Source organism: Diabrotica undecimpunctata, chromosome 8 (genome assembly GCF_040954645.1).
Source record: "Diabrotica undecimpunctata isolate CICGRU chromosome 8, icDiaUnde3, whole genome shotgun sequence".
Lineage (NCBI taxonomy): Eukaryota > Metazoa > Arthropoda > Insecta > Coleoptera > Chrysomelidae > Diabrotica > Diabrotica undecimpunctata.
The window spans coordinates 65,664,110-65,686,005 of NC_092810.1; the positions used below are offsets into that span (position 1 = coordinate 65,664,110).

Genomic DNA, 21,896 nt, shown 5'->3' on the forward strand with positions numbered 1-21,896 from the left:
AGTCCAAAAATATGAATTTTTCGCCATTTTGAATTTCTCAAATACATTTTGTAAAAATTCTTTTTTATACAGAAAGCATTGCATTGTAGCTCTTTTAATTAAAAATTGAATGAGACTTACTAAGATCCGATAGGTCCATTCCTTTTCGAGATTCATACGTTTAAGTAATTGTTTACAAAAATTCTTAAATTTATATAAATTTTACAGGGCCAGAACTTTTTTTAAAGATAGAGATCTAAGTTTAAACAAATTCTCTTGTTTGTTTGAAAAAAAAAAGTTTTCTACAACCAATAGAAGTGGAGTTAGCTTAATTTGTTTAAAAAATAACAGCTGCTGTGATTATAAAAAATTAAGAATTAAAATTGGTGCTATTCAATATATAAAAGACTAAATTTTATGAGGATAATATAATTTTTATTTAAAAAAAAAATGCTATTCAAAAAATATAAGTAAAATTGACTGTTTTTTCGAGTAGCCGAATCAGCTCGGTTTTGGTTGGTTCTCTGTCAGCCCGGCACACTTCAAATCCGTGGCGCTCGGAATAAATTATCACATTTTCGTTAAATATGGACCAATTCTGTTCTTTTTTTTTTGAGTTGGCGGAAAATTTGAGGTTGCAATATTAAATATTTTTGAATTAGAGAATAGAATGTTCAATAATTAAAGGTTAAGGTGTAAAATAATAAATGTAAAATACACGCTAAACAGTTTTTTTATTAATTTATTATTAAAATTATAATTAATATTAACGATAGTTATTAATTTATAAATGATATTAATAATAATCATTAATTTTTCGTTTTTTATTTATATTATTTATAATTTGACTGTTGTTATGTTTAATATTACATCAAAACTCTCATCGTCATTTTCATCACGACTAACAATTTTGGAGAATTATCAAAACTCTCTCAGTTAAAATTTTCGCATATTCGCGTACATTTTAGATTTACACTATGTTAAAAACCAACCACACTGTTTGTTGCACTCAGATTCTAATGTACATTTACATGATATTAAAGAATATAGAAGCATCTATATTCTTTGATGATATACTCTCTGACACCTCAGAAATAATCATTTTTTCGTTAGATGTGATCGGAATCCACTTTCACCCTTTTGCCAACCAAAATTCAACGGAATAAGATTATTTGAGAGCCAAACTTGTATTTGATAATAAACTCTTAAACAGTGCTCATCCGCAGCATTTTCTGTTGGCGGTAAATATAATCGACCAAAAAAAAAGTTTTGGACTGTAAAATTTATAGAAATTTAAGAATTTTTATAAACAATTAAACGTTTCTCGAAAAGAAATTGACCGATCGGATTTTACGAAGCCTAATTCGATTTATAATTGAAAGAGTTGCAATATAAAGCTTTTCGCACGACAAAAAAGAATTTTTACAAAAGTCATTTTAAAAATTTTTGAAAAACTTTAGAGACTTTTATAAACAATAAAAACTTGAAAATATTTTTCAGGAACTACAAAAAAGGTTCTAAATTTTCCACGAAAAATACATTAGTTTCTTCATATTTCACGGTGAAACTTTCAATTTTGGCGTTTGACGAAAAAGACCCAACTTCCAATAAGCTATTTCTCCGCTTACATTGAGTATACATACACCATAAACCACCATTCTTTTTGTTTTTTTTTATAAGCTAAATTTTTATTCAAAATGATTTTTTTATAAAATACATACTTTTTGAATAATTCGCAAAAAACCGTTTGAAATGTGTATTTTTTGTTAAAAAATTGACATTCTCACTTGTGAATAAGTCGAAGTATCAACTTCCAGAAAAAATGTATAGGAAAAAAGTTGCTTAAAATTGGTAATATATTCATTCTTGATATTACTTTTAATAAAAAATTTACCCCTGAGAAGGGGTGCCCCACAGAGTAAAAACATCCTACGACACAGGGTCAACTTTGAAGTTGACGAAAAATATGTTTTTATTTTAAAGGAGGTTACTATTAGATCACCTATAAAAAAAATAGTATTTAGTACTATGATAACAATTTTAAGCGGATTATTTTTTCTAAATATCTCAATACGTCCGATTATGGATTATCAACACTTTAGTTATACAATATTATTTAGAATTGCTGGCCTGCATAGTTATAAAATTACATGAATTGTTTTAAATACGAGAACAAATTTTATAATTTTATACTTTTAATGACGTTAACCTCACTGAACTAATTTCCTTATCTTTCTTGTTTGTACATTTTATGTATGTAGTAATATATCATCACTTTTATTAAGAAATAACCAGGAACTCGAGCATTCACACAAGTCATATGGAACGTATTTTTTATTATGAAATAACATCTGATATGAAGCTTTAACTCGAATGCCCTTAATACATACAGGATGTGTCATGACGTGGAACCCATCATAATAAGCGAACATACACGATTTTTATCCATACTTAGTAAGAGGGAGTTTTTATACGCCCAGCTTTTTGTTATGGTTATGAGTCACACATACGTGTACAAAGGAAATCTGGCTTTTTAAAATATATGCGAATATAATTTTAAATATCCGTGCGTTTAAATATATTTCGATTAAAGATTAAAACTCCATCTAGAAATAAGATATCTTGATATCTTTCAAAGTAAGTAATATATCATACTACTTAACTCCTTCCTAAACTTTTCAGAACTTCTAATTTTACCATTGTGATTAATTCCCGTTATGATCATTACAGAAGGTTCTATCAGCGTACCAAAAACTATTGTTAATCTATAGACTTAGGTAAATATTCAAAATGTATAAATATATTGCATATTTTGCATATTTTATGCAAATATCTGGGGATTTGGCATACTTATACAAAAATTGCATAAAATGCATAAACGTCAATTTATTTCGAATTGCAGATTTTAAATAATATTTATCTAACCGTAGGTAATAGCAGAACCTGTACCAAGGTCAGAACTATGGGAGGCAATGTACAAATTAGAAATACAGACGGAACTCATAGAAGCTACAAAAGCTCTGTATAAAGAAAATAAAGTGTCCATTAAAATGGGAACAAGAATCATAGGAGACTTCACCACAACAAAAGGGCTCCTGCAGGGTTGTTCCACATCTCTAACCCTATTCAAAATATACTTAGACAAAGCCTTGACTACATGGAAAAGAAAATGCGAAGGCATGGGAGTACCGGTACGGAACGAATACCTATATACGTTAAGTTTTGCAGACGATCAAGTAGTGATTGCACAAGACCAAGACGACCTCAGCTACATGATGAAGAAACTACAAGAAGAATATACCAAGGCTGGCCTAGATATTAACCTCGCGAAAACAGAGTACCTATCTACAAGTGAAGAAGACATAGAAGATCTACAGATTGATGACAACGTAACAATCAAAGGAAAGGATAAATTAAAATACCTGGGGTTTATAATCACGAAAAAGGCAACAACAGAGGAAGAAATTACACAAAGATTAGGACAAACAAGAACAGCAATCCGACAACTTAACTCTATGGTGGGATAGACACCTAAATATGAAGACAAAAACGCAGATTTATAAAACATTAGTGCTAAGTATTATGACATATGGGGCCGAAAATTGGATCATAAACAAGAAAAACAGCAGTAAGATAATAGCAACAGAGATGGAATGCCTGCGAAGATGCTGCAGAGTAACAAGAATGGATAGGAGAAGTAATGACGAAATAAAGCAAAGAACATCAATAGAAACAGACATACTAACATATATAGAACAAAAAAGACTAAAGTGGTATGGACATGTAAGAAGAGCTAGCGACAGCAGATGGATAAAAAGAATAACCGAATGGAGCCCCATAGGAAGGAGGAAAAGAGGACGACCCCGAAAATCCTGGAGGAACGAAGTAGACGACGCCATGAGTAAGAGAGGACTAAACGATGGAGAATGGAACAACAGAGAGAGATGGAAACGGTTGAGCGAGGGAAGGCAGTGAATACTGTAGAATCCCTAAATATATATAGGTAATAGCATGACTAAGTAACTGCAAATTCCAATGTTTATTTTATTTCAATATTTCATTTTTCAATATTACCGATAGTACCTATAAATACTACCTAATATTCTTGGTATTGTTGTAGCAAGTAACCGATTATAACCCCGGAATAAAAGGGTGTTTCAAAAGTTTATTGCATGCGGTATGAGTATGAATATAATTGTCATTTTAAAAATCATTTTATTCTCAAAAGTGAAAGTAAAAACTTAAGCATCGTCAGTCAAGCTTGTTTAATTTGTTAACTACTTTTTTAAATGCCGAAAATAACTAGTGTCGCTACTTGGATTAAACCTTACGAAGAGCTATCTATGGATATGGACAAAGTTTATTGTTCAGTTTGTGGCAAAATTGTAAAATTTAAAATATTTTAATGAGTGCATAAATTAACTTTTAATACCAATACCTATTTATGTATATTTTATTACAACATAAATATTTTAACTATTACTCGCATATCAGTGACTGCCATACAATAATCGTGCAGTTATTTGAATGGAATTCCTTCTATTGATGCCTTTAGTTTAAGATTATAAAGAAATCGGTTCTTACTGTAGTTATTTATATTAAAAAATCTATAACAACTTGCATGCGAAAATTCACATAGATCAACATGTGAGAACTGCTACATATCTAGCCAAAAAAGACAAAACTAAATCTGGAAAAAAATATCAAGCTTCGGTTTCTAATTCTTTTTGGCCAAGTTCCAAGAAAGAAAACGAACCAGATATTTTTAATGAAGACATGTATACATAAGAACAAGTAGTACATATATAATGTACTTCATTATGTACTTGTTCCATTATTGAATACTTCTCTCACCAAACTGATAATCCGGGAAAATATTATTACCAGTTAGTATTTTTATAATTCTTGTCGCTATTAGCTTCTCAAATAGTTTAGCAAATACCAGTAAGGCACTAATAGAAGTATGTTGGTGAGGCGGTTTAACAGGTTTATGAATAATGTTCTGAAGCTATTTTCTTGGGGCATTTTAAATTAATTACTATTTAAATGGGAATAAGCCACAATTAAAGGTTAAAATACGTAAAAAGAGAAAAATCAAAGAAGCGGCTCTAATTATGCTAAATGAGACCAATTGTGTCGCGAATTCCTCGGCAGAATGTAGTAGGATCTGGTTACCCATATTGAAAGAGGAAGTTATTAAAAGGAAAATACCAGTATTGGTAAGTCAGTAACATATAGAGAATACATCATTTATGTTTTTTAAATAACAAACATATAAAATCGGAATTTGGTGTTTATTGAAGGTAAACTAAATGCACGATCAAATACTTACCATGTCGGGATAGTATTATGAGGTTTTTTTCCTGGTTTTTCCCTCATAATTTACTATGGAATCACTAACAGGAGAATTTTACTGTCATCATGGCATGTATTTGTCTTTTTAAAGACGAATTACATGTTATGATCTTTTCTGACGGATATTCTCAAGTTAAAGTTGATTTCAAAAAACAAAATTTGTTTAATTTACTAATGTTTGTATTTTGAGAACGATTTCCGAAGTGGAAATTGAAACGTCAATAAACGTATTTTAACCTTTAATTGTGGCTTATTCCCATTTAAATAGTAATTAGGTTTATGAATCATTATTATATCAGAAATTTTCCATTGAATTGGTACAATTTTGAGCCTTAGTGAGGCATTGAAAAGTTGTATTATCATACAACAATACTATTACTTTATCTGGTAAGATAGTTCCTGTTATAAGGTCATAGCCTGGAGCTTTTTTTGTTTTTAATCTACATTTAATAGCACTTTTTACTTCTCTTCTATGTTATTCTATGTTATATTCTATGTTATTTTCTACCGTGAATTCTTCTAACAGGCTTTGTTCGACTTCGTTCCTCGGGCCTCTGGCGGTGATTCGATGCCATCGTCGAATAAATTTTTGCATGCCGGTGTGGACTTGGTGATTTCGTCCGATTTGGGCTTGCAGGGGCACATTTCTTAGATCGTCGAGGATGGGATGTTCTGCACCCTCTTCTTCCTATTTATTATTTTATGACTATATTTCTTTTTTTACATATAAAATTCGGAACATTTTGAATTTGCGCCTTAAATTCAGAACCTACATTTTGAATTTGCCGCTAAATATTTTAGTTCCCGATTCCGAACTTATTTGGCTCTAGAAACTCTCTCCCCACTTTTTTTCCGGCACTTACCTTACTAGGGGGTATATACTCTGATGATAACTGGATAAAAGACGGTGTACATGATTTGAAATATCTGGACGAAATGGTCAAAAAACACGAAGAGTCGGTCAAACATAATGAACAATATTGTAAGCTTCTAGCTATTAGGCACAACTAATATCGCTTCTAGTGTAAGTAGTGCAGATGCCCAAAAACATTCAAATGACCAACGAAAAGGTATTCAAAAACCGTTACGTCCTGTCAAAAATTATCGATAGGTATCTTGAAGTTGTGGAAACGAGGTCTTGCAATACGTGGTCATAATGAATCTGACGAGTTGATTAATAAGGGTTTGTTTTTAGAATTTTTTGATTACACTAAAACTATGAATTCCACACTTAAAAAAAGCTAAAGGATTTAAAGATACTTAAAAAACTATACAAAATGAACCCTTAGATTGTATGTTTCAGATATAATATAGTGAGCAAATTTTAAGTGAAATAAAACAGTCTTAATTTTTTGCATTAGTGGCAGACTATGCAAAAGATATTTCTACACGAACTCAGATGGTATCAGTCCTTTGATTTTTTTTGCGACACAGATAAACGGATAGGAGATAGAAAAAACGGCACTTAAATGTAGTAAAACTTCTCTTAATAAAGACATAAATATTATATGATAATCCAAATCAAAAAGTATAAAAGCAACAAAAATGTATTAAAACCATAATCAGATTAATGCATCGCAGGAAAAATTATATTTGTTTCATTTTATTTAATTAATTTTAAAAAATATTGTAATGGTTGAACAGTAAAAGTTTATAATGTGGTTTTATTCATATGGATAAGTCCTCATTCTTCAAATGTTTTTTTGGGCCTTTCAATTTCCAGATAACTATTGCAAATAAAATTTTTAACATCTTATGTTCCGCTACTTGCAAGGTTCAATTGTTATAAAGTTCCAATTGGTATAAAATTTCTCTTCAATATCGTAAGGACTTCTCTATAAATATAAAAATAAAGTGGGTGCGATATAGCATTATTGTTTCAAACCTTTCTTAACTAAGAAGCCCCTTGAACTCATTTGATAATACAGGCACTAGACTAGAGAAATTTGTCTGCAAGATAAAATTTAATTTTGATTTACGAGTTTTTCCGGTTATAAACTCAATACCAGGAACTTTAGGATTAATATTTTATAATTAGCATACTATGTTATTAATTTGTTTTTCACATGGTCAAATGGAAGTTTGTAGTTTGTATGTATTGCTTTTCGTTGTTGCCTCGATTATCAACGATAGAGCCCGTATCCATTATCGTATAATTATAATTCATTTAATCAATAACATTTCAAGGTTGTAGCAATTCCGATGATACAGTAAATAGTAATTAAATCTTATGTTAAAACGAAAACTTAACAATGTTTGTTTTAAATAAGCCTAAATATGATAACTACTTTTAATGGGAATAAGCCACAAATTTAAGATTAAAATAAGTTTATTTTGAGAACGGAAATCTGAAATGGAAATCGAAACGTCAAAAAATAAACTTATTTTAAACTTAAATTGTTGCTTATTGCCGTTAAAAGTAGTCATTGCATCAAGATGTCACCAGAAAATAGCTTCAGAACAATATTAAGAAACCGGTATGGGCCTAGCCCATAGATTGGAAATTATTTACGAAAAACTGACACATTATCAAAATTCAATCAAATTTTTACGATGATGTAGTAATAATAACTTAATACCACAAAGCTTGAAGTTACTTCCAGCATATTCAAGCAGGTAAGAAAAAATTCTACATACAGCCAGTTTATTCATGATCTGAGAAAGGTTAATTTCATAGATGCAATTTAGGTTTTGTATTTTGAGGACGATTTTCATGTATTTTAAACCTATATTGTGGCTTATTCCTATTAAAAATAGTAATTGCATTAACATGCCATAAGAAAATATCTTCAGAAAAATTTTAAGCCTCAAGATAAAGGAAACAAATCGGCAAGAAAAAATGATATTCAATGTAACCGAGAAGGAGTGTCAACAATGCATTGAGAAAACTAAAACTTTATGCACTATATAAACTAATAATCTTCAAAGTTGTTAAAACAAGTTCAGCTTCCTGAAAAATGATAACTTTGTTCCGTACACAAGACTAGCTATACTGGTTACCATAGGAGTAACCAAAGCATCTTCTTCTTTTCTTAAGAGCGTCTGTGTGTTTAACCCGGTCCAGTTGCGAATGTTTTTCAGTCAGGATATTTGTCGTCTTCCAGGACCCCTTTTTCCTTCGATTTTACCCTTCATAATCAGCTGCAACAACTCGTACTTATCATTTCTAAGTATGTGCCCCAAATATGCTGTCTTTCGCCTTTTAATGGTGGTCAAAAGTTCTCTGTCTCGTCCCATTCTGTGCAACACGATTTCGTTCGTAATATGATCGGTCCATGGTATCTTCAAAATTCTCCTAAAAAGCCACATCTCAAAAGCTTCCAGTTTTCTCATTAGTCAACATTAACAGTCCAGGCTTCGATACCATAAAGAAGAATAGAGTGGATATAACATCCGATATCGGATTTGCAGATTGAGTCTTTGGTTACTCAGAAATTTCCTCATTTTCAAAAAGGCTGCTCTTGATTGTTCTATTCTTGAGCGAATTTCTGATTTCGGATTCAGATCTTACGTAATCCAGACTCCTAAGTATTTCATTTTGTCCACTTGCTCAATATCTTTATTTTTTATCTGGATCCTTTTAATGACTTTGCCCCCCTTACTGATAACCATGGTTTTTGTTTTCTTTATGTTTATTGTTAAACCAACCTGTTCCCCAGTATCACAAATTGTGTTTAAAATAGTAACGTCTCTGCAGGTCTGTCTCACAATGACTGTATCGTCAGCATAACGGATATAATTATGTAGAGTATGTAGAAAAAAAAAATAAAAAATAAACATTTAAATTTTGTTTTAATTGATGTAGATTAAAACACCAAAGTCGAAATATTAAGATTTCTTGGTTGACGAAACTAAAGTTAAGATTTTTTCTATAACCTGTGCCTTCTATAAATTGCAAGGCAAAACCCACGATGAAAAATGATGTAAGAGAGACATAGGGTATCTAAAAGTTGCATTCCACAACATATCTCCTCATCTAAGCAAAAATCGTTGGTGAACTGGTTTCTTGTACTCAAGAGTAAATCGAAATAAAAGAAAAAAAAATAACGATTTGATTTCACGTATAGTGCCTCTTTATATTTGCTTATACGTATTTCATCCTACCAGGATTCATCAGAGCGACTGGTACAGAAGCTCTAAAAGTGAAATCAAATCTTTTCTGTCAAAAGAAGCAATAATAAAATGGCTTCAATATGGACTCTTTATGAGTACAAGAAATCAGTTCACCAAGGATTCTTGCTTAGATGAGGAGATATATTGTGGAATGCAACTTTTAAACACCCCATGTCTTTTTTATATCATTTTTCATCGCCTGTTTTGACTTGCAATTTATAGAAGGCATAGACTAAAGCAAAAATCTTAATTTTGGTCTCAGTGTGAGTGAATCAACTATACCATATGCCCAATATAATTACTACCAATACAATTTGATATTGCTGGTAATGGGATTGCTAATAGTGTTTTTAAAGAAGGAGCTACTACTCATTTTGTCATATCAGCACCAATGTGCGGTATCCCAAAAGGCTGTAACGTGGACAAAAGAAGGAAAATATTCCTGGCCAAAGAAAAACAAAAAGGTCGGTATGCAGGTTTTGTGAAAATTTAGAGGAAAGAGCCGAACATAGTGTCTGGTATTTCAGGGGAACTGTTCGCAAATAGATAACAGCAGAAATGCTCAAACCCACACAAGAAACCGGATTAAAATTTTTTCACTTGCTCTGTAACAAAATATGGCATTCCAAGCAATGGCCTGACGATGACAAAATTTACAATAACGACAATACATAAAAAAGGCAGCTGCCTTAAATGCGACAATTATAGAACCATCTCCGATATGTCACATGGCAGCAAAAGAATGGCACATATAATCAATGAGAGGCCGAACACTTTCCTACAAAGAGAAATGCTCCAAGAGCAAACTGGATTTACCAAAGGCAGAAGTACTCGAGAACACCTTCTGAACATAAGACAAATAATAGAAAAATCTAGGGAATTCAATATCCCACTACACATTTGGTATCAATGCAGATCGATTGATTTGTTTAGAGCAGTAAGTTCAAAAATAAAAATAGCCATTATGATTGCCAACCTCCGCAGGGAGACGGCACTCTAAGAAGAAGACTACACATTTGTTGGTGGTAGGGTTAAATGGCAACACTTATGGCAGATACTAAAAGATGTAGGCGTACCACAACACTTAATTTCGCTTACAACTAAACTATACGAACGCGCTACTGGAACAGTTAAAGTGTTTGACATACTTGCAAACGAATTTCATCCAGAACAAGGTGTATAATGTCACAATTATTTAATATATATGGGGAGCATATTATGAGAAGAGTGGTTGAAGGATGGAAAAAGGTCATCTCAATAAATGGCGAAAAAATAAACAACCTATGTTTTGCAGATGACTCAGCCCTTCTTGCAAATGGAGAATTGATATTAAACGACTGGTTGAAAATGAAAGTCAAACATTTGGTAAGCAATCATCTACACATAACCACCGGTTTGATTTTGTGAGCTCATATTTATATCTGGGATCATTGATCATAAACACGGGGTCACTACAGGAAAAAATAAAACGTAGATGAAATCTAGTAAAAGTCGCCGTATGAAAGATGGCTAATATGTGGAAGGACTCTAAAATTTCACGAATTCTAAAATGAGGTTAACCAATTGCCTAATATTCCCAATACTACTGATGTGAATCTTACACCCTAAAACAAGCGGAGAAAAGAAATATAGAAGCCACTGAAATGTTCTGTTGGAAGAGAATGGTACGTCTGCCATGGACCGACCACAGGATAAATAATTTAATTTTAAATGAGCTAAAAGTCAGCAAACGTCTCCAACAATTAAAATACTTTGGACATGTTATGAGAGCAGACACAAACCATATATGGAAATACTTATTATCCAAGGACAGGCAGAAGGCCGGAGGTCACGAGTAAGATCCCCAACAAGATGGATCGACTAAATTACAGGAGTGTGCAAAAGACCTATGCATATGAATTAAAAGAAATGACCAGAGACAGAGATCTTTGGACACGGGCAATACACGACATTACGTTGACCACTCCAGAAAACACTCCCTCCGGGGAGCCAGGACTAAAGAGAGACAAAGACAGAGAGAGAGAGAGACAGAGAGAGAGAGAGACAGAGAGAGAGAGAGACAGAGAGAGAGAGAGAGACAGAGAGAGAGAGAGAGAGACAGAGAGAGAGAGAGAGAGACAGAGAGAGAGAGAGAAAGGGAGAGAGAGAGAGAGAGAGAGAGAGAGAGAGAGAGAGAGAGAGAGACAGAGAGAGAGAGAGAGAATGGGTGAGAGAGAGTCGCCAACTGTGTTAATAAACTGTAAACGGCCCCTTTGAAATACAAAATCTACAACTGAAAGTTACAGTGACTAATACCAAAACACAAAATTTTCTAACAATTTTTGTTTTAATTATTTTACTACTTTACTTTTAAAGTATTGCCATTTAAACGGTCAGTCATGTTACGTAAAGGATTCTATTAAATATGACATAATATTAGAATTACTATTGATTGTGAACCTATCTCAAAATAATAATATAATCGATAGTACATACATTTTTTGTCATTTTACCAATGCATACCGTGACGCCAGCAATACTCAATGCTGGCAATTAGATAGATCAGTGAAGTAAATCAATTTTTCTGAAAACATGAAAATAACTATTAAATCGTCTGAATAAAGAAGCCATGCCTGTACTTGACGACGGCCATAAATTGAGAAGATTGAAGCGTGGAAAAATTCCGTGAGCTTTTATTTAAATTAGATTAGAATTAATTGAAAATAATCCATACGAGTACGTTATCCCACACATGTTTTAGGCGAGCGGTTTACCCCTACAAAACGCTTAAAAACAGAATATACCGATTACTTTTTTTGCATTTCTACCGCACTAAACCTTTTTAAATTAATTCTATATATTTTTTCAAGTTCAAATGTATTTTTTTGTTATTTTTCCAAGAGGACTGGAAATTATTATAATAACTTGTAACAAAAGAGGCAATGTACAAATTAGAAATACAGACGGAACTCATAAAAGCTACAAAAGCTATATATAAAGAAAATAAAGTGTCCATTAAAATGGAAACAAGAATCATAGGAGACTTCACCACAACAAAAGGGCTCCTGCAGGGTTGTTCCGCATCTCAAACCCTATTCAAAATATACTTAGAGAAAGCCTTGACTACATGGAAAAGAAAATGCGAAGGCATGGGAGTACTGGTACGGAACGAATACCTATATACGTTAGGCTTTGCAGACGATCAAGTAGTGATTGCACAAGACCAAGACGACCTCAGCTACATGATGAAGAAACTACAAGAAGAATATACCAAGGCTGACCTAGATATTAACCTCGCGGAAACAGAGTACCTATCTACAAGAGAAGAAGACATAGAAGATCTACAGATTGATGACAATGTAACAATCAAAGGAAAGGATAAATTCAAATATTTGGGGTTTATAATCCCGAAAAAGGCAACAACAGAGGAAGAAATTACACAAAGATTAGGACAAACAAGAACAGCAATCCGACAACTCAGTATGGTGGAATAGACACCTAAATATAAAGACAAAAACACAGATTTATAAAACATTACTGCGAAGTATTATGACATATGGGGCTGAAAATTGGATCATAAACAAGAAAAACAGCAGTAAGATAGTAGCAACAGAGATGGAATGTCTGCGAAGATGCTGCATAGTAACAAGAATGGATAGAAGAAGTAATGACGAAATAAAGCAAAGAACATCAATAGAAACAGACATACTAACATATATAGAACAAAAAAGACTAAAGTGATATGAACATAGCGACAGCAGATGGATAAAGAGAATAACCGAATGGAGCCCCACAGGAAGGAGGAAAAGAGGACGACCCCGAAAATCCTGGAGGAACGAAGTAGACGACGCCATGAGTAAGAAAGGCCTAAACGATGGAGAATGGGACGACAGAGAGAGATGGAAACGGCTAAGCGAGGGAAGGCAGTGAATACTGTAGAATCCCTACATATATATATATATATATATATATATATATATATATATATATATATATATATATATATATATATATATATATATATAAAAGAACAATTTCCCGAGTTGCTTCGAGTAAAATGTTTTAGACATATCTTATCGAAATAAATACTTTTTCTTTCTTTGTAATTTTTCGAAAAATGCTTCCTTTTCGAGTGATCAATTAGTGATTTTTGGGATTTTTTTTTTCTAAAAAGCTACTAAATAAATTACAACTCTACAAAAAGCTTTATAATCTTTAAACCTTCAAGCATAAGTAAGAATATTTTGACAAGTATAAATGGTTTCTACACGTTTATAATCAAATACAGCGACTGATTACTTAAAATGCATATTCGAAATATTTGGTTCTATGTTTTGAGTTTACTTGTACTTGAAGGCTTATATATTATAAAGCTTTGTACATAATTAAAATTCATTTAGTATTTTTTAGAAAGACAATCCCAAAAATGACTAATTAAGTCATTTTTTCAAAAAAAAAATTGCAAATAATTCGGAAATTAAGCATTTTCGAAAAATTACCAAAATATATTTATTTTGACGAGATGCGCCCAAAAAAAAATTATTCAAAGCGATGGGAAATTGTTTTTTTGTTAGAAGTTATTTGTTAATAATAATTTCCGGCCCACTTTGAAAAATACAAAAAAATACATTTGAACTTAAAAAAATATATAGAATCGAATAAAAAATGTTTGGTGCGGTAGAAATGCAAAAAAAATAGTCGGTTAATGCTCTGTTTATAAGCGTAAATAGCTCACCTATTTTACTCTTATTAATATTTCAGTACACTTACAAATATAAATAAATTAATATTGGTAAAAATATTAAAATTGGTAGTACAATTAAAATAAGTATAAACATATGTAATTACCTTGAGGTATGGGATGTAGAGTGACAGATGTACTTAATCTATCTCCTCCGATGTTAACCAAATGTGGAGTATCTGTCTGAAACTTTAGAGCTCGGCCTCCTGCTGCGTCCATTAACTCGACCGCCCCAGGATTTCCTGTTCCCAAGGTGGTCGCTGATCCTATACTGGCCGACGTTATACCCGACATACCTATAACAAAAACAGTACAATTATATTTAGAACAATGAATGTGTTTGGAAAAGTATTCAATATTTTCTTTAAATTGTAGACATCCGTTATTTAAAAGTCAAAATCAGAGTATCATCTATTTACGATTTGTTATGAATAAGAGTAAAATAAAACCAAATATGAATAAAAATGTCTAATACCCCTCCTAAACGACCCGTCTATGACTACAATTTTACTACAAAGTAAGCCAACTGTCAAATTGGTTGCCACACAGCACTAACTGATAAACATTTACATAGTACAAGTAACATAATAACTTAATAATTTATAATTTTTTTTAAACGGTTTCTTTTTTTTTAACAAGTAAAATTATTTTATTGGATACATAATCTTATAATAACACTTAATAACACCCTATGGTACAAAAAAAAAAACCGGAAGGAGACAGGGGAAGCCGTTTTTGAATTCGTTGCCTAGAAGCAACATTGCCAGTCAAGAAACACTATTTGGTACTAACTTCACTAATAAAGATCTCAAAATTTAGTTAATCATATGTAAACAACTGTTTAACTAAAAGACATTTTATTAATTTAATAAAAAAAACTTTTACATATATAAAGTGCCTAAGACTCAAATTATAAATATAGACTGAATTCCAAAGGTGGAATGATAAAAAACAATTTTTGTTCAGTTAAAAAAAAGCCGCATGTTACATTTTTTACATTACACAGTTATATAGCCAGTTTTACAATATCTACATCTTCCTATAGCGGTATAAAGTGGCTAGTGACCTAACCCTTTCGTTCTGTTAGGATCATCAGGTCTTACAGCAAGAGGATGGTGAATTAGGTTATCTGTATTTTCCATACTTGATGGACGGCCTCGCTTTACTTTGATCTTTCCAGTGTTGGACAAAGACCTAGCTAGTTCCATTCTAAACTCCTTGAGAGGCATACAATTTAGATGATTGACTTTACTGTCATTTTGATATATTATCCATGTATTTATAATACAGACATCTAAGAGCCAGGTAACTATTGGAAAATACCATCTTTTACCACGACTTGGACTTCTGTAAAGACAAGAGTTTGCTTTATCTACTCCACCCATGTGTTTATTGTATTGAGCGATTAGATTTGGGCGCATTTACTTTTCTTTTATGTACTTTAGAATATCTTTTTACATGGTTGACTGGCTTAATTCCATAACCAGTAGGTACCAGCCAGAAGTACACATTTGTTATCAGCCCATTTGTAAACTATAATATTCTTTTCAGTATCCAAGATGCAATCTGCTATTCCATTTGAGAGAATAGTGCCCAAGCTAAGGATATTATACGGGTCCTTCAAGTAACGAAATAATCTCAAACTAGAAAACCAATTGTCACAAAAAATCATTGAATTCTGGGGGACTCCAATGTTTTACATAATGCAAGCACTGAAGATGCACCGATACCCAAGGACTGCTCTTCTTCAAAAATCTGATTAATAGTTCCCTGTAGTTGTAAAAACGTCGAAGCTCCTTGGTAAGAAATGAAATCAGCAATATATCCTGAAACACCTGCCCTTACAAAAAACTTACTGTAAGTACCTTAGGTATGTAACCATTGCCTCATCTATGGAATATTGATTTTCGAACTGATATTTATAACAATTTCTAAAAATTTGATCTAAAAGGGGACGAATTTTGAAGTTACTTCTAAATTATCATTGAAATGTATCAGTGTTCTCAGTTTTTGAAATTTTTTTAGGGACATAACATCAGCAACAAGTGGAATTCTTGAAGGAGTGGCCCAATAATCTTCTATTGCTGACAGCTGTATAAGCCCCATAAAAATCACAATGGAGAAAAAGTCTGTCATTTCGAAAGAGTTTGTGTTGACACTTACCCCAGTTTTAAGCGTATTGCATAAATTCGTGTGGTATAAAATATTCTTTATTACATTTAGTGAAAAAAACCTCGTAAAATAATCAAGAGGCAAGGCTACCTCTACTGCATTATTATCTATAGTTGGATTTTCCAATGGTATAGTTTTTATTTCACTTGCAGACCAGTTACTGACTCCACTACTTTTGTTCGTTTTCTTAGCGGTTCTTCATGCTCGTCTTCTTCATTCGTTTGATTATCCTCTTCTTCAGTTAACAGTTGATGATTGTGAGGTTCATCATCTTCATCTGCGTCTGCGGCAATTTCATTTATATCGATGTTTTAAATTTCTTCATCATACTCCTCCATGTCAGACAAATCGGAGAGATTAGGGTCGACAGGAACGATACACAACATTTTCATCTTCCTTCCATAAAAGGAGGTAGATGATATTTCATTTAAATTTTCCATAGTGAAATCTTACACTGGAAAAAAACTCAATTACTCAACTGAAAATGTTGCCCGAGAGCTTCTTCTTCAAGTCCGCGGCGGAGGTCGGCAATCATCATAGCTATTCGAACTTTTGAGACGGCTGCTCTGAAAAGTTCATTTGATGTACATCCGTACCACTCTCTCAGGTTGCGCAGCCATGACATTCTACGCCTCCCTATGCTTCTCTTTCCTTGGATCTTTCCCTGCATGATCAGTTGGAGCAAGGTGTATTTCTCTCCACGTGTAATATGTCCGAGATATTCCAATTTTTTTGTTTTTATTGAATTTAAAATTTCCATTTCTTTGTTCATTCTTCTCAGAACCTCTTTGTTTGTGACGTGTTCTGTCCATGATATTTTCAGAATTCTTCTGTACACCCACAGCTCAAATGATTCCAGTTTTTTCATTGATGTAGTATTCAAGGTCCAAGATTCCATTCCATAAAATAAGGTCGAAAAAACATAGCACCTCGCCAACCTAACTCTTAGTTCCAGTTTTAAATCTCTGGTACATAGAAGAGAGCTACATAGAGTGTAGCTCGAGAGCTACATGATTTTTATTCAACAAAATAATATGATTACTTACCGTATACAGCCAAAAATAGCACAGAATTACAGTAAAACAAACTTTGTTTATATACGAAGTAAAAAGAATATTCGTAACAAACGTTTGACAACAAAAATTATGACACACCCACTTAAACGTAGACCTCTACTGGTATCCTATGTACTCAAATCATTTTTTTGAATATCTCTATTGAATGTTAGATGTCGCCACCAGTTTTATATAACTAACACGACTTGTTGCTTACAGTTATCATTGTCACATAACAGCTATATATAGTCGAAATTGACTTAGGTGCTTATAAACATGAAAACGTCTTTAAAAATATTAATGCAAACGTGTAAAATGAAGATATCACAGGAAAACTGTATGGCAGTAGTGCGAAAAAAGTAAGTAATCGTTAAAAAGTAACAGTTACTTTTCGAATATCTAAGTAACGATGATTAAATTGAAAAAAGACTAGTTACTCGTTACTTCATGGTTTCGTTACATTGTTCTGTAGTATATCCTGACCTGAGTCAGTGTGTAACTGAACAGTCAGTGGAACGGAAACTATAACAAGTAACTAAAATAACTTTACTACATCGTACCACGTCCATAGTGCACAGTGCACTTCTCCCGCTTTGACAATCGACAGATGAGTTCGTTGATGGTCATACGTCGGAGGTGCGATTTTATTTAGATACTTGTCGGTTAATGTTGTGAAAGTTATTTTATAGTAGTTAGCACAATAATTGTCTAATTATGGATTTATTAAGTCAAAAAAGAAGCGCTATCTCGATACACTTTGCTATCACTTCTAATGATCAGGCGAAATGCAATTTTTGCAACGGTATGTATTCTTATAAAGGCGGAAATGTATCAAATTTAAGAAAACATCTTAAAAATAAACATCCAACAATGGTTCTGGAGGAACCACTCGAAAAAAGAAGCAGTCATCCTGAAAGCACTAATGCTTTTAACATGGAAGTAATGCAAGCAGGTAATTTTTATTTTACGTGTACAATTTAATTTAATAAATACATATATATTTAATTTAGGTCCATCTATATCAATTGCAACTTCAAGGTTGGGACAAAATAAAGTAACACCATCGATGTACACTAAAGAGGAGAAGCATACAACACCTGTAAGTATTGAAACAAATTCGATTTCTAAAAAACAAAAACAGTCAAGGTTGCAAGGATATGTATCACGACCAATTTCATTATCGGACAACCAACCAACCTTTTTCAGTTGTCGAGAATCGGGGTTTTCGTAAACTTTTAAATGAACTTGAACCGTCTATGTTGTACCACACAGATCAACATTTAGCAAATCTTTAATGCCAGCTAAATATGAAAGAAAAGTTCTCGAAGTTAAAGGTCTCCTCAAAACCGCTCAATATATTAAGTACCGACAGTTGGACTTCTATTAATACAGAAGGATATGTAGCAGTTACAGCACATTTTATAACAACTGATTGGCAGAATTATGGGTGTTTACTGTCATGTTTTAAATATGATGGGAGGCATACTGCTGAAAATATAGCTCGTGAATTACGGCGAGTTGCAGATGAATGGAGTATTTCTGACAAAGTGTACGCTATAACTACCGACAATGCGGCAAATATTATAGCGGCAGTAAAAATAACTGGCTGGGTGCATATTCCTTGTTTTGCGCACACTATCAATCTGATCGTTAAAAAGCTGCAAAAAAAAGTTAAAAAAATAGTCGAACATTTAGGAGTCATATCACATCATAGGAGTTCTCAAGCCACCGTTAAATTTTTTGAAACTCAGTCTCAAATGAATCCCACTGCTACTCCTTTAAAACTAATTAATGATGTGCAAACAAGGTAGAATTCAACATATTATATGTTGGAAAGGGTAGTTAAATTATGTAACCCATTAGCTGCCACAGTTGCTGTTTCGCATAATCCAGTAAGTTTACCGACGCAAGAAAAATGGTTACTATTAGAGGAATTCTGTAAAATATTAAAACCATTTGAGGCTGTTACTGTAGAAATGAGTTCCGAAAAACAAATATCCCTGTCCAAAGTAATTCTTATTATTAAGGTTTAAAACTAAGGGATTTAATAATAATGACTGTTTAAAAAAGGTTAACGAGAGACTTCAAGAAGAATTAGTTGGGCTAATTAAAAAAAGTCAACAATACGATACGGCCCCAGAGCCTTCTAATGATACACATCAGTTACCGTTGACGGAGACGTCAAGTACAGAAAGTAACGACATCATTTGGCAATATTTTGACAACTTGGTCAAATCTTCAAATACTACAAAGCCTACAAAGCCCAACGGCAGTGGCTATTGCTGAACTAAAAATGTTTTCAGAAGAGGCGAATTTAGAAAGAAAACAAAATCCTCTGCTCTGGTGAAAGGAAAGAGAAAAGATATATCCATGGCTTGCGGTATTAGCAAAGAAATATTTGTCAGTACTTGCTACATCCGTTCCATGTGAGCGTGTCTTTTCTAAGGCAGGCCAAGTCATTACGGAACAAAGAAACCGCTTGAAATCAAAAAATGATGAAACTATTTTATTTTTAAACTGCAATGAAAACCTATAATAATTAAAGTACATTTTAAAAGTTTTTTTATTTTTTTTTTTCATTGTTATTTTTAGTTATTTTATTTTTTATATTTAGAATATACTTTTTGATAATTAAAAATTTCTGCTCTTTTTGTTTACAATCCTCTTACACATGAAACAGGCTATCATGTCTTATCTTAAATTTTATTGTTATGAGCTTACTTCTATATTTTTAAAACATATATAATAATATACGATATATGAGAACTAACCGTTGCAAAGTAACGAGTCTTAACACAAAAAGTAACTAACCGTTACCAGTACTGAAAAGTAACTAAAGTTCACATTACTGCTGTATGGGGCAGACAACATAATATATATCTCAAACATAGTTGTAACATATATAGACGCCGGCAGCGGGGTGCAATTACACCCCTTTGTCCGGAAACAAAGTACATAGCTATTGGATAAATTTCTGTAAGAAATGTATCCAAGTGTTGCTACGCCACTGGTAGAAATTAACTTACAATTCTTAACTTCTACCTAGGTAAATTCTCATGAAAGTCGAAAATTTATTTAAAAAATATGTTTACCCGTAGATTAACTTTCTCCGACCAATTCCAAAAATTTCTCTGTTAGACAAGAATTCAAAAGGTCGGTTTTTACCTACCTCTGTATAGAAATATCGAAGTTGTCTCCCGCCGCTCGAAAATCCCTTTCAATAGTCAGGTATTGAAAATCGGAATTTTAAGTCAGTATAAAATTGTACCCTAGCTTAGCTGGTCGCTCGCATATTAGTTAGTTTTTAGTTTCGAATTCGATATAATTCGTCGCATTTTTGGTTTAAGAGTTTTTAGACTATCGCGTAATAAGTAACAAATTGTATCCCAGCTGAGCTGGTCGCTTCTTGTTTTTAGAGTTTTATCTCGCGCATTGTAGTTATCGTTATATAACTTAGAGTCAAAAGCTGAACGCTCATTAGTTATCAAGTTTATTCACATATAAGAAAACGTCCTTAGTTTAAGTGATAGTTAGTAGTAATATTTAATCTGTATCAGTGCTTGTGTTTGTAGTGTGTCGTGGACCAGTGTATAGACAGTGATCGGGGCTATTTCAATAAAGAACTTGCGCTAAAACTTTGGCTAGATATTAACTTAGTTGTAGTAACATTCAATTATTAAATTACGTATTGTTTGAACTGCTTGTGTTCTTATTTCCCACGCCAGTGGGTGGTCCTTCGGATTGGAAGTAATTACAAGACTTAGTACGCTCTAAATGGTAGCAATATCGCCATCCTAATTTGTTGAACAAATGTCCGTTTAATTCTACCAGCTATACATGTATAGTTCTATATTTAATTATTTTATATTGGTTAATAGTATGTGTAGATGCACTCCCTGAAAAGATACCTGGCAACGCCCACGGTAAAATTTTAAATTACAAACGACAGGATACAAGACACAAAAAGGGGTGGTACGGCCACATAAGTAGAATTGCAGAGTACAAGCTAGGAAAAATAACAAGAGATAAATCACTAAATAGCCGAAGAAGTACAGAAAGGCCAAGATAAAGGCACACAATAAAAGTAGTTAAAAAAATAAAAAAAAATTAAACACTACATTTTCTTTGTAAACCAGGTAGATATGTGTTCGACCGTATATTAAATTAACTTTTAAGGCAGTCAAATAGACAACTAAAATATAAACGTGTGCAATTAACATCAAATAACCACGCACTTACAAAAATAGAAATATTCTAATAATAATTTTACTATTATGACATGAATAAATAATGAAACGGTTCAGAACAGTAGTGAAAACTGTGTTAAACTAATAATCTACAGCAAATCAATAAAACTAGCAGATTGATGATTAATTCTTTAAATATTTAACGGCAAAGTTATTTCTTATGTATGAATCATTTAAAAGTAAAGGTTAGTGGTCGAATTTTAATGACAGTTGTCTGTTTATATAATGATTTCTATGAAAGCTGGCTTAATCCTC

General features: G+C 32.5%; 1 protein-coding gene across 1 annotated transcript in view; it reads right to left on the reverse strand.

Moving 5' to 3' along the window:
- LOC140447648 (uncharacterized) overlaps positions 1–21,896 on the reverse strand; it is a 221,085-nt gene that overhangs the window by 170,788 nt on the left and 28,401 nt on the right. Inside the window, 1 exon segment of the mRNA XM_072540422.1 lies at positions 14,275–14,463. Coding sequence (XP_072396523.1) covers positions 14,275–14,461 — 187 coding nt within the window. The 5' untranslated portion in view covers positions 14,462–14,463.